This window comes from Folsomia candida, unplaced genomic scaffold (genome assembly GCF_002217175.1).
Source record: "Folsomia candida strain VU population unplaced genomic scaffold, ASM221717v1 Fcan01_Sc008, whole genome shotgun sequence".
NCBI classification, from domain to species: Eukaryota; Metazoa; Arthropoda; class Collembola; order Entomobryomorpha; family Isotomidae; genus Folsomia; species Folsomia candida.
In genome coordinates this window covers 3,297,837-3,311,220 of record NW_019091200.1, presented here as the reverse complement: position 1 = coordinate 3,311,220, position 13,384 = coordinate 3,297,837, and the positions used below count along the sequence as shown (strand labels likewise).

Below are 13,384 nucleotides of genomic sequence, written 5' to 3'. Positions count from 1 at the left end.
AAAACTGAATTTCTGTCTTACCATTTTTTATACATTTTTTAAAACTATATCAAATTTACACAATTACAAAGCATAACGTGAGTTTCAAAATTTCTAAGGATCAGTTGACTATTGAGAAACGAAGATGTTTTTTATAAGAAAACAACGGTTAATATACCGGTCTGTATTTACTTCTTGAAATAAAATTTCGTCCCTGAAATTCCTCCACTAATGTTCCCTAGTTGAACTGAACATTCTTAATGAAAAAATATTGAAACTTCCTGGTTTACTGTTTTCTTTGTCCAACATGAAATTTTCGCTTTCTCCACTTTCACCACTCTCTCACATTATTCATTCCTTTTTCATGGAGGGAGAACAAGATTAATGCTTCTGTTCTGTTTGTTGAAGCAAGAAGGAAGGATCCCATCCACACTTTTGTACATAATGGATCGGAGGCCTCACAAATTCAAGTACGCCGTAGACAAAAATCTTGTACTCCAGAGTACTACAGACTCCGACTTATATTCATCCTCTCTTCAGTTGGGGGAACAGAACAGGAATTAATTTCAGAGTTAATTAGTAAAATGAATGCGCCTCATTAACATAATCTACGAAAGCAGGTAGTAAGATCTATTACCGGACTGTGCATATATGTTTATGCATCTGAATTATATCTTTAGTTTGTCACCAAAAAGCTATTCCCCGCGAAATTAAAATTTGTTAATTAGATTTATGTATAAAATTACAACGAGGCAATTCACGCAGGCATTTGTAACTTCTAAAATTTTTAAGTTAAAGTTCAACGCCAAAAACTCAATTTAAGATTATATTCGATTTAATGAGATAGCTAGATACTTATTCGCAGTATAGAAAGTTTGTAAAAACTAATTTTACAAACTTTTACAAAATAAAATACGTCCTTCAGTTAGGCAAGTTTACACAAATTTGTGAGCTATGTAATTTTCTGAGAAATATTTGTAAAAATTTAAAAAAGTTTGTAAATTTACAGAATTTACGGATTTTATAATGTTACCAAGGACTGCGTGAATTGCTTCAATGTTGAAAATGCATGTGAGAACATTTTGGTTGGCTAAACTGGTATTTACCAGTTTCTAATTACCATAAGTTTCCGAATTCTATGATTTGTCATTCCAATTTAAATCTAGTAAAAAAGAATGAATAAAAACAAGAACAGGGTATTTACTCCATAGTTTCCTTTTGTAACCCTAATCCTTAAATTTAGTAATGTTACGCAAACGAAAATGAAACCGGAATCAAGCGAGCTGTACGAAATCAGCGGAAGGAAACAGTCGAGTTGACTTTCTCCTCGTTCCTGCACCCATAATTCATGCGGCATTACTGCATTATTACCACCTCGATCTTCCACCCTCACGTTACACACATTCATACGTACGTTACGCTACATTTTCAACTCGTGCGTCCTCCAGGGATTTAATCAGTGTCATTAAGACGACACTTCATTTGTCTTGCTTTCTCTCCCCAGAAAGAAAACCTTCTCCCCTCGTGTTCCGTCTACATACTGGAGTTTGTCCCGTCAAAATATTGGGCCTACTAAAGTCAATGTCTTAGCTCGAAGTTGGACAGATTTTTAGTAGTAAAATTATATTGAGGGTATTCATTTCGAGTTCGCAACATTCGCAAAAAAAAAACAAAGTTCGAAAGTTCACAAAAAAATTGGCTTGAATATTGATTTGCATACTAGTGCATCTCCTAGGCTAGTGTTTTAGTTCGCAATTTTTTTCAAAATTATGTTGCGAACTCGTAATGAATACCCTCATTACGAAATTTATAAATTTGATAAAATATAGCATCGATTTAGAGTTAAGAATTTTCTAAATTTTGTTAACTTTGCGAAATCATAAATTTGAGATTCTTTGAGATTGGAACAAGACGTGAGTACCCCCAAAATAAAATCTCTCGTGCAGGGAAAAGGAATCTAAACTGTTGTTGTCATCGGAGAGAAAGTTTCCCCTTACTTCTCACTCGATCAGGTTTGATTGGATGGATGGATTAGTGTCAGACAATAATGTTTACTTCTGTCTTGGTTGCTTTCTAATTGGAATCGTTCATAGGACCGTGCATGAAGTGTGGGAACTGATTTTTCTGGAAATTTCAACTCAACTGGTGAATCATGGTGTATTATTTTACAATGAGAATGATGGGATAACTTGACCCTTATCTTCCCTAAAATTGATAACATGTCCTTAATTTCTCAGCTGATCAAATATAACAAAGATGAGAAATAAAAAATATTTACAAAAATGCTGTAAAACGCGTTCATTTTTCATTTGGGTATTTTTTTCAATTAAACATTCTTGTCGTTACAATAATGACATTTTTTCACAAAACTGCCCAAAAGCATACAAACGAAAACATTAATACAATGCACACATGCATTCATTACTTGCCGCAAGCTGAGCGTTTTTCTAAGCAGAAAATTATATTCCACAGATAAAATATGTAAACTACTGATGATTTCTCCTTTCTTTGATGAAATTCAGTTGAACAGACAAATGAAACGAGCACAATTGGAAGACTGTCGGGAATTTTGGGCTGAATTGCATCCCTGTTTGACAAGTTGGATCTGCTTTCTCTCCTTCAGGCTGCTGCTTCACTTGTTGTTTACTTTTGCAAGTGGGGAATAAAAATATAGTGAAAGTGGGACTGAATTTTTTCCATGTCTCTTACTCTCTCTCCTATGCAAATGTTAATGTAAATTCATATCTATTCTGCGGAGAGGGCTGAATTGGATTACTTTCTTCAGAGTGAAAGTCTCATTATTATTATTAAGGGGTGAAAACGCTTTATAAGATCGTTATGTCCGTCTGTCCGTTGGACCGATAACCCGTGAACGAGAAGTCATAGAGACATGAAATTTTGAAATTTGAAAATTTGAACTTTGAAATTTGAACTTCTAACGTCAAGGAACAAGACGGGTTCAAAGATTGACACCATACGTCACACCCTTCAAGGTCAAAAACGGTTAAAAAAGGTCACCAAGTTTTAAATTTGATATATGCATCAATTTGAACTGAAATTTTACCCCGAATTCAATGGTGACCTCTGATGTCACAAAGGTCACCAAATTTTAAATCTGATATAGATGTCACAACTGTCGAAAATACATCATCCGTATCAATTTTAACAGATTTTGGACGGACAAAACCAATATGACATTCTTTTTAACGCACAACACACTGCTTTCACCCCTTCGTAACATGCGTTGTAACGGTTTATTATTCTCTAGTACTGATTCTACTTCGAGGATGGAATTGGGTTTGGATTTGCGACGGTTGAAAGGTTCGAGTGAAAAGGAGTTTTGGAGCGTGTTAATGTTAAGGGGTGATCTGATACAGTCTCACCGCTACCTGACGGGGAGTGTGTAACTATGTCCTCCCATAAGCTCCCATGTTATCGTTTTAAAAACTTTCAGCGTGGTCAAAAGACAATAAAATTTCGATTTTTTTGCATCAATCGACGCATATATTTAGTCTCCACGAAGTTACAGAAGTTTTGATGGATACATTGAGTATACATGAAAAAATGCGTCTTTTTCTGATTTTTTTTCGTGAAAAGAATTATGGTGTGACCATGAAAGCGATTTTAAGGTCAAACTCCAGTAACTTTGGGAGTTGAATATTTTGACACATTTTGCAACAAAAAAATCCGATATTAATGCAAAAATAAAGGTGCTCAAATGTTTTGAAAACTTGGTTTTTAGAAATTACGAAATAAACATGCCCGTCAATTCCAGATTCCCCAATTTTTGTTATGTTGCAGGTCTTTAGTAGTAGAACAATAGTCAAATTGGACTTATAGTCGAAATCGACCTGCGTGACCTTGTTTCGGTGTCGAAAGGTTTATAGGTCAAAGGTCACCGATCCCCACAAATGGGGTATCATTGGAAAGGTCTCGGTGAGAGGATTCCAAATATATATACTTTGTTGGGTGTATGACCACTATCTCATGTTCCAGAAGCAGAAGAATGAAAATCTGCAATTCTCCACAATTTAACACAGCAAGCAGATTGAGAGCTAACATGCAGTAGATGGGCACAAACTCAGAAATATTCTTCGGTCTCTGGAAATTCAGGGAGTGGTCATCCACCGAATAAAGTATATATATTCGGAATCCTCTCGTCGAGACCTTTCCAACGATACTTCACTTGATAATAAATCCCAATTACAGTTTCGAAAAATTAATTTTAAAATAAAATGAAAATTGTATGAGTTGAACGCCAAGGGACTAGTGAAAATTTTTAATATTAATAGAATCTAAACCTCGCTCTTACCCCTCCTTAAACTGAAATGGAACTCGGGAAAAAAACTGCACAAGCTACACGGTTATGAAGAGAAAGAGACAATGTGTAGAAATGAAGTGGAGTTTTTTTCTGGAAGTGTGGGCATGAGAAGAGGAAATTATTTATGTTAAGAGTGAAAGTGGTGAAAGTGGAGCGAAAGTCAATTTTGGTTGGGAAAAAATTAGTTATTATTATCATCGTTGAAGGTGCATGGATAATGTGCTATCGCACTTTTTGTTCGTTCCGGGAACTCATATTTGTGGTCAAAATGCAAATTTAGTACCTAGTATTTAATCCCGTCTTTTATTTTCAAAAAATTTAAAGTTTGACGTTTTAATATGACAATGTGATACAGTTGTATTTTGAAAATTTACTTTCTTTCTACTCAATTTTATTAAAAGAATCTAGTTACGTTACTAATTTTTGTAATTAATTTTAATTTTTACACTTCTAACGCTTAAATTTGTATGGCAATTCTATATTTTTTTTGCTTTTGCCAACTCAATCGGATTATGTATCGATCTTTATCTTTATTTCGAAGCCGGTGAAAATTTTGGAGTTGGGTAATATCAAAATTTGAAAAAAATAAAAATATGAAATAAAAATTGCTGTTAAAATTTTAGACGATTTTGAGACACTGCTTTCACACTCCCTCTTTTTAGAAAATTTGCATGATTTTTGTAATTTTGTAAATTTACAATTTTATATTTTTTGATATTTGGATGATTTAAGACTTACCATAATATTCGAGTCGGATCCATTACCATCGCTAATTGACGACCCCATAGCTCCGTCCAGCTGGTACTCGAGCTCTCCAGGACTAATGTCATCCGCTTGAAAGCCTGAGTTGTGATTCGTCTGTGCCTGCAGACGTCGCAACCGCGCCAAGGTTTCCGCGGACGTGGGCGTGATGGCGTAAAGGACGCGATCGGAGGATGTAGCGGGAGAATTGAAATAGTGCCGCGTCGTCGTTCCGGACGCAGAACCGTCGGCATTTTGGAGGCGCAAAGTTCTAAAGAATCGCGTGAGGCCGAGGCGTCGCCCCAACTTGTGCAGATTCACCAACGTTCTGCAACCCACAGTTTCATCGCCTGTAGAACCACCTGCAAAATTAGAAGGAAAGGCGATTTATAATTTTATTGCAATTTACAGACCAAATAATTGAAAAACACGTGGAGTGTCCTATCAATAAAATTTCATAGTTTTTAGATCTAGTAGTGTCACTATATATCCTTAGATATTTTTTAAAGATACTTTGTCACACTAACAAAATGTCCGAAAATAATTTACGATTAATTCCAGCGTTTCGAAAAGGAATAATCTCGTTCACCCCTTTGAAATGGATTATCTATTATACTTTATAATAAATATGTTCATAACTTTTCAATTTTGGCGTCTTTCTCACACAATTTTTGACACGACTTGGAAATCATTTATTCTCAGATCATGCAGTTTATAATAACTGAACATGTATGCATTAACAAATTTTAATCCTGTTAAAATTCAAGCATGTATGTATAACTTCGTGTTTTCGTCTTTACACTGATTTGTGTAAGATTCTTGTATTTCTGAGATAAATCTAGTTGATAAAACTTTCACTATAAATGACTCCCCACGGACTTTACCCCTGACACGTTACTGGAGGGGAGTAGGATGGAATAAAGTAGAAAATACCAAAATTTTTTCCGAAAACAAAACAAGTCGAAGGCAAGGAAGAGGCTGTGCATAAAATACGTGATTTATATGATTTGTGGAACCGGTGAGGGCATCTCAAATTCCAATTGACCCCATTTCAGGGGTCAAAATTTCCCTGGTTAATCACACCCGTTATGTGAGGTCCCTAAAATAATCCCAAGATGATGGTCGAATTTGAGACATGCGTGTTCCTATTCTATTTATGACTTTGTATTTTGTTACGTAATGTTAAGAAATACAATATGACTCGACACTTGTAAAGATCTGATAATAAATTTATGACAAGTGCGACCATTCGTCTGGCATCAATTAATAAATGCTAACAATTTGTGTATTATGTATTCCTCCACCAAATTGGTAAGAGTGTGACACGGGCATAATGACAATTTAGAGAGAAATGTTAATACTTGCTTATCATGAATTACAAATTTATGGTTAATCTGTAACAGGATAAAGCCAAATTTTAATATCTCTGAAATAAAGCTTATTTTGAACCATTTGGTATTAAAGTTGCAACCCATGCTTCGTTATGTAAGAATCTGTTACCAAATTTCCTAGTGTGTAATTCTCCTCCTTCTCTCAGACCCGATCTTTTCCTGGGAGAAAATCGGATTTTCTTCCAAATAGAAGTCAAGAAGAGGAAGAAAGTTGTAAGGTTCCAAAACATCGTGTTTTCATGCAAAATACAATGTTGTTTCTCACACAAAGTATGTTTTTCATGTATTCTTCATTCACAATAACAAATTTCTCGACTTTATATATTTTAGAAAACCTTTTCTTACAAATACTCCAAGAAATTCACTTTTTAGATTATTAAAGATAAGCATAACAATATTCTGATTTCCATCTTTAACACGAAAACATCGCGTAAAATGAAATTCTCAAAAAACATGATATTTTAGGAACCCTGTTGTCTAGAGGTCGAAAGGGGCAGACTTGTTAATTTTTGGAAGTCTTGTGTGTGAAAATTACTTTCCCCCTCTACCTTCTTCATCTCCCTTCGTAAAGTTAGAAACGGAGCTGTTTTGGCTACATAAATCTCTCCCTCTTTTCTGGTGAAAGTGTATGATAAACTAATATTTCACGTTAATCCTGGTCCAGACTACACAGCTTATTTGGTGCTAGGAAAGAAAGTACGTAATAAATAAATTTGGTTGACTAGAACCATAACCAAACCAGCTAACTGACTAATCTTCCCTGACTTTCACTCACTTTTAGGCACCGTAAAATAAAGCTGAGCAACCGAAAAGTTTATTTCATCACCGTTATTTTTTAGAGGGGCGTAAATGGTGATTGATTTTAAGTAGCAATCTACACTAAACTGCGGAAACTTGTAATTGCAAGGTTTTTGTCGTTAATAGATAATTTAGCTAATAATTAACAATAATCTGCCCCTTTCCTCTAAAGTGAAGTACTCAGGAAGAATTTTTTTACGCGAAACGGCAAATTTTTTGCTTTGTATTAAATTACTTCTTCACTGGAATTACTTGAATTTCACTACAAAGTGTATCAAATGGAAGGTGTTTCTTCAAATAAATTTCAAAAGTTACTTGAATTTCTTATTATAATTTTTGCTAAACTTTTTTACTTGAAAAATCCGTCCTGAATATTAAGCTTAAGCCTGAAATAAAATATGAATCAAAAACTGGACATCACGTCAAAAAAATTAGCGACACATATAAGCCGAACAGATATAATATAATTTATTTAGGTGACGTGTTTGTTTGCAGCTCCATTTTTTGCATATCCCATACAATTTATCAGCTATGTAACTCCCACGTACACACGCCTGACTCGTAATTAACCTTAAAAACCCTGATAAATTTACAGTCTTAAAGCCTAAACTTGTAACGAATTAGAATTTACTCTTCCGTCATTTTCCTACTTTCTCCTCTAAAAATATTAAACCATCAACAAATGTCGCTCCTTCTTTAATTGTGCATGTCTGTAGGTTCCCTCTAAAACATTTTTTATTTCGTACATATTCACATAAAACGTAACTTAACTCTGATTACTTACGCTTCTTCCTTGCTCGCAATATTTAATTTTGTTGCTTAAATTCTAGGCGAGTTTTATTCCCCCGCGGCAAATTTAAACCTCATCTCATTACGTACATTCACCTCTAACAAGTCGGGTTCCCCAATTTCAGTCGCTCTTCGCCATCCCATGACAATAAAATTTGCGGTTGTTTTAATTTTCTTGTAACTCGTCCAACGTTACAAGCTGTACATGTTTTATGAATAAAATACGGCGACGAGGGTAAGATCCACCAGCAGCGGGGGAAAGTTTGGACATTAAAAGAATTCTACTCCCTGGAAAAGTAAAGGCTTTCCAGCACAACTCTAGATTTAGCTGGGGAATGTCAACTACATACTCACGCATCAAGCGGAGAAAGTGAGTCGAGCAGAATGCCTTTTTTTGTTGAAAACTTGGTAAGAAAATTTGATAAAAATTTGTTACTGGAAAAATTGATTGGAAGGAAATCTTAAAGTAAAATCTTAATCGAATTTTATTAATAAAATGTTGTATCCCATGAATTTAGCTTTCACTACAATTTTTAAATTTGCGATAAGTATCTCAAATGATCCGTTTGCCTGACCCTGGGAGTCAATTCTGAGCATTGGGTCAAATTTGACAAATTTTCTCTTTCAGAATTTCGAATTTTTCTTGCATGAATGTTTCTCCTCCATGAATAAATTTGGGTTCAAAGTGACCAGACGTCGTAATTTGATGTCAAAATGTACGAGATAAATATTCTGAGCAATCGTAATCGAACTTTATTAATAAATAAAATGCTGTATCCGATGAATACAGCATTCACTATTTACAATTTCTAAATTTGCGATAAATAAAATGGTCCCGAGAGTAAATTACGAAAGGCGATCAGACATGGTTTTCACGACTTCGCGCTTGAATATCTCACGTGCAAATTCGAATTTCGAGCTGATTTTGATAGACAAGGAAGATAATACTCTCAAGAAGATCTTTCTAAATTTTTAAGGCGATAGCTTCACAAATGTCCCCTCCAGAGCCCCCAGAGTTGGAAGGTGCCAAAAACACACTTTCCAAACTTAATTATTCATGTGGCAGGATAACCAAAGAGGTCAGAGGTAAAAAATTATTATTATTATAACCCTAGATAATGATTGTATCTAATCATGGAAGAATCCGTAATGAATAAAATAATGTTGGCCCTCCAGCATCGCTGATACTTTTCCATGAAAAGTGATAAATCGGACGGTGCACCGGGAAATTGACCTCCTGACCTTAAAAATGGACCGACTGGGTGAAATGAAGATTGAGGGCAAAGCTCAAAGTGTCCTAAGTAATATTAAATTAAACAGTGAAGATGTTGGGTAAACAGTTTTGGAGAAGGACCCGAGCTAATCAGCTGACGTGGAACCCTAAAAAACTTTTGAACTTATTTAGAAAATTAATAGTCAAATTTTGTTGAAAACAAATTTTAATAACTTTTTTGTGTCCCCTGCTGCAGAACTATTTTACCTACAAGGTACAAGCGACAAAATAATAAAATTAATGGGTTTTGAATAGTTAAAACGCTTTAAAGTTCCGCTTCAATTTCGAGGAGAACTTTTGTAAAAATTTTATAGGGTTTGATGGAAATTCATTTCCTGGGGTGTAACCACTTATCAAAATTTTATCAAAAGTACTTACAGTGCAATATACTATATGTACCTTGGATATAAGCAGCGTTAGGGATTTTTAGTATCAAAGTCCTAAAATGTGGGGGCCTTAAAAGTCGAGGAGTTGCGTTCATGAGAGCATTCCATAGGACAAGTATGAAATTAGACTACGAAAGGGACTTAAAAGATAAGCACGAGACAAAAGTGGTTTTATATAGTGAAAAGCATGCTGAGTCCTTTGATAATAGTCGCAAAGACGATTTCTGCACTAGGGCCTCAGAAAAAATCTTTTGGTCGACGCCATTTTATAAGAACACTGGTTTGGAAAACTAAAAAATGACACCTCTGCAAATTTGACCTTGTCTCATGCCCCAGAGTGCACAACACCGGAAGCCAAATATGTTTACCTATAGTTCGAGACATGGGCTTTCACATAAAAAAAGTTAGAAATCTCTCTAGCCAAAAACCATCGCATAATTAAATTATGAATTTGTGCAAACCATCTCTAATCGCCTTTTGTATCAGGAAAATTTGAAAAACTTTCTCTTTCAGAATTACGAATCTTGTTCATATGTCATTTATATTTCTAGTCCATGAATAAATTTAGTCCAAAGAGATCAAACGAAGCCATTTGATGTCAAAACGCACTAGATAAGTATATATTTCAGCACTTACGTGGATACTGATAATGTGGAAATCCTGAGACGAACCCGTACTGACTGTTTGACCCTGAATGAGCCGAAGTGGTAGTTGAGGAGGAACACGAACCGGAAATGGTGTAGGACGACAACGAATTCTGTGGCAAACCTTGATTTGCTTGGGACGAAGACGTCGAGGAATTCGAATTCACGGCGGACGAGGAGTTTCGTCCCCTCAAAGTGGAGAACTTGCCCCCCGTCGTGGACGTGGTGGCGCCTCGATGGCGCGGCGAGAGGATGAAGCCATAGTCGCGGCCACCACTCGAGCACAAACCGCTGGAGGAGGATCGACCCCCGCGACCAAGACGGGAGAGTGTGGCGCCCCTGCGAAAAATAATGGCGAATTAGATAAGAGAAAGTACAATGGATTCTGCTTTCACTCTTCTCGTTGAAATTGCGATGGTCGAAGAGTGCGTAATAATAATAATACTCGTAATGACTGCGAACTCACGCACTCATACATAGCTTCTCTGCTTTCTTTGTTTAAGTAGTGAATCGGATGGGATATCCGGACAAACTTTCTCCTTTTTGGCTGTCATTGCAATATTTTTGCCAATTTTGTTGTATGTTTTTTTTAGGATAATTTATCTGCATTGGTTCCACCCACGTGGTTGAATTTATTACTGGTCTCATTTGTTCAACAGTTCTGTTAGTTTGATATTGGGATTGTTGGCAAGATGTAAATACAATGTCCGTGCGTACTAATTTTGCTAATAAAGCCACCGAGAACGGATTTTTTGAAAACATCGTCAGTAATTGTTTCCCAGAAAGCTTTTATTTTTTCAGGCGTTTTTTTAAAATAAATCGCTTTGCTTATTTTGCATTTTTATCGAACTGTTATAAAAATTCGAAATACCAAAATGAAAAAGTGTACTTTTTCAACATTTTGACTTGGTTTTAATCGTTGTGCATATGTAAATTGTTCACTTAAAAATTTGATAGAGCTCAAAGTCACAATATGCAATTTGCTAATAAACCTAATGTAATGGAAGTTAAAGATGAATAGCTTCCCCAAGTGAATAAAATTAAATCAATTAATAAACTGCAGAGTTGAGTACACATCCGAACCGAATCCGAACCGAATCCGAACCATCCGGTTATGAGATTTTAAAATTACTGAAAAATTCGGATTCGTTTTAACTGGATTTTAAAAAGTGTTCAACCGACTTAACTTGGATGCACTACTGAACTGCATATATATGAAAATGAACAAAGTGATAAATAATAAAACTTTTCAACAATCCTGCTTTATAAAATGGGTTTAGTTTCACAAAAAAATAATTATCTAGGAAAAACCAATTTAATTTTTCAGATACAATTCTAATTAAAAATCAGAAAACAGACAGAACGAAAAGAATTCAAGAGTTACACTGGGTGAAAGTTTTAAAGCTTTGGTAACAAATCTGCATGATTCCCGTACCAAAGAAAATTGTAGCAGACCAATCCGAAGATAGTTTTATGCTAATACAAACAAATATGTGATGCGCACAGGCCGCAGAAGCAATCAACATTGCAAGATAGCAGCTGGAATGGTGCGTTAACATAGATGGGATAGAAGGATTCCCACTTCTTAACAGTATCCCGACACGCTTCCGACGTCCCTGAGGACAGGTCTGCGTAATGATAACTATTCAGATAAGATAAGCCCTCATTGTACTCTCCAACTTTAAAAAGTTGTTCCCGGTGTACGAATCGTGAAATGAGGGGAGCGAGTAACTTTCTCCATAGAAGTAGATGCTTGGACAAAATTATTTTGTTAAAAGTGCGACTTTTGTGCGAAAGTCCGTGGAGTTGTACAGATTTCGCAAAATTGGTGGGTCGAACGACTACATTAATTTTCTCATTGACACTTTGTCCTATATTTGAATTTGGTAAGAGTTTTATATGCACAAATGTTGGAAAATATTTGCTAAGGTAGGTGTTAACTGGTTTACCTAAGTCTTGTCGAACACTGGGCGACGGGAGAGTCGTTATTTCTCTCGTCGTCATCATCATCGACATCCGGTAGGGGTTTCCGTCTCGGTGGAACGTAGTCGTAAATATCGTCACGGTCTCGGAGACAGCTCGACGGCTTTCAAAACAAAATACTTGAATTAAATACTTTCAAAAATGTGTGGCAACATTTTAAGAAATCTATTGAATCCAAAATTCAAACTACAAAGCAATACTTAAATTCCAGTTTAAACTGACCTGATAAACTCCCGGCGTATAAAGTTGTCCCCCACCAGCACCACTGCCACTACTTCTTCCTTTCCCCGACCTTCTCGGCGTATCCCAGCCACTACTTCCCCCCAACTTTCTCCCACAACTTTCACCACCCTGTAAAATATCCTGAGCGGATCCCGACCTCCCCGAAAACCCTAAGCACGACGGGTTCACCCCACCACTACCACCACCCAAACCACTCCCCATCCTCATATTCCCCACCCCACTTCCCCCCATCACTAAATGTCCCCCATTTCGCGCCAACTTTCTCCTCTCCTCCAGCCAAATTTCTCTCAACTGTTGAAGAACTTGTTGCTGAAATTCGAGCAGAGGCAGCCCCTCCCGCAGCCAGGTGGTCGAGGGGGGTGGCCCACCTCCTCCCGTCGTCATCGTCCCCACCGCCGCGGCGCCAGAAGATGATGACGACGACGCCGAGGACGAGTTGGTCGACGCGGGTTTATTGTTTGTCGTCAGGGAGGCGATGGATGACGGGTAGCCGGACGAAGAGGAGGACGCCGTCGACGTGGAGGAAAAAGAGGCGCCACCCCCGTTGTACGTCGACACCCCGTTATTCACCGTCGTAATGGAGGACGAACTGAATTCCATGGCGTATTTTGCAGCCACGGCGCGAAGAGCGATTTCGTCCGGGATCTGGAAAAAGAAGAAAAGAGATTATTAGCGTTTTTTTTTGTGACGCGTGGGTGGTCGTCGGATGTCGTGTAAAAGGATAACATTTTATGGAGGATTGATCTCATTAGGAGATTTTTATCACCAACTTGATTACACGTGTGCGTTTTTAATGTGCACTCGTTTACACACCTGTTTTCATTCAGATATGCAAA

General features: G+C 36.7%; 1 protein-coding gene across 2 annotated transcripts in view; it reads right to left on the bottom strand.

The window, feature by feature from the left end:
- LOC110853228 overlaps positions 1-13,384 on the bottom strand; it is a 142,455-nt gene that overhangs the window by 94,589 nt on the left and 34,482 nt on the right. For both annotated transcript variants that reach the window (XM_035854679.1, XM_022101480.2), the window contains exons 2-5: positions 12,528-13,193; positions 12,272-12,408; positions 10,315-10,661; positions 5,039-5,403 (exon numbers count right to left, since the gene is read on the bottom strand). In XM_035854679.1, the coding sequence (XP_035710572.1) occupies positions 5,039-5,403; positions 10,315-10,661; positions 12,272-12,408; positions 12,528-13,193 (1,515 nt within the window). The remainder of the gene's footprint in view (positions 1-5,038; positions 5,404-10,314; positions 10,662-12,271; positions 12,409-12,527; positions 13,194-13,384) is intronic.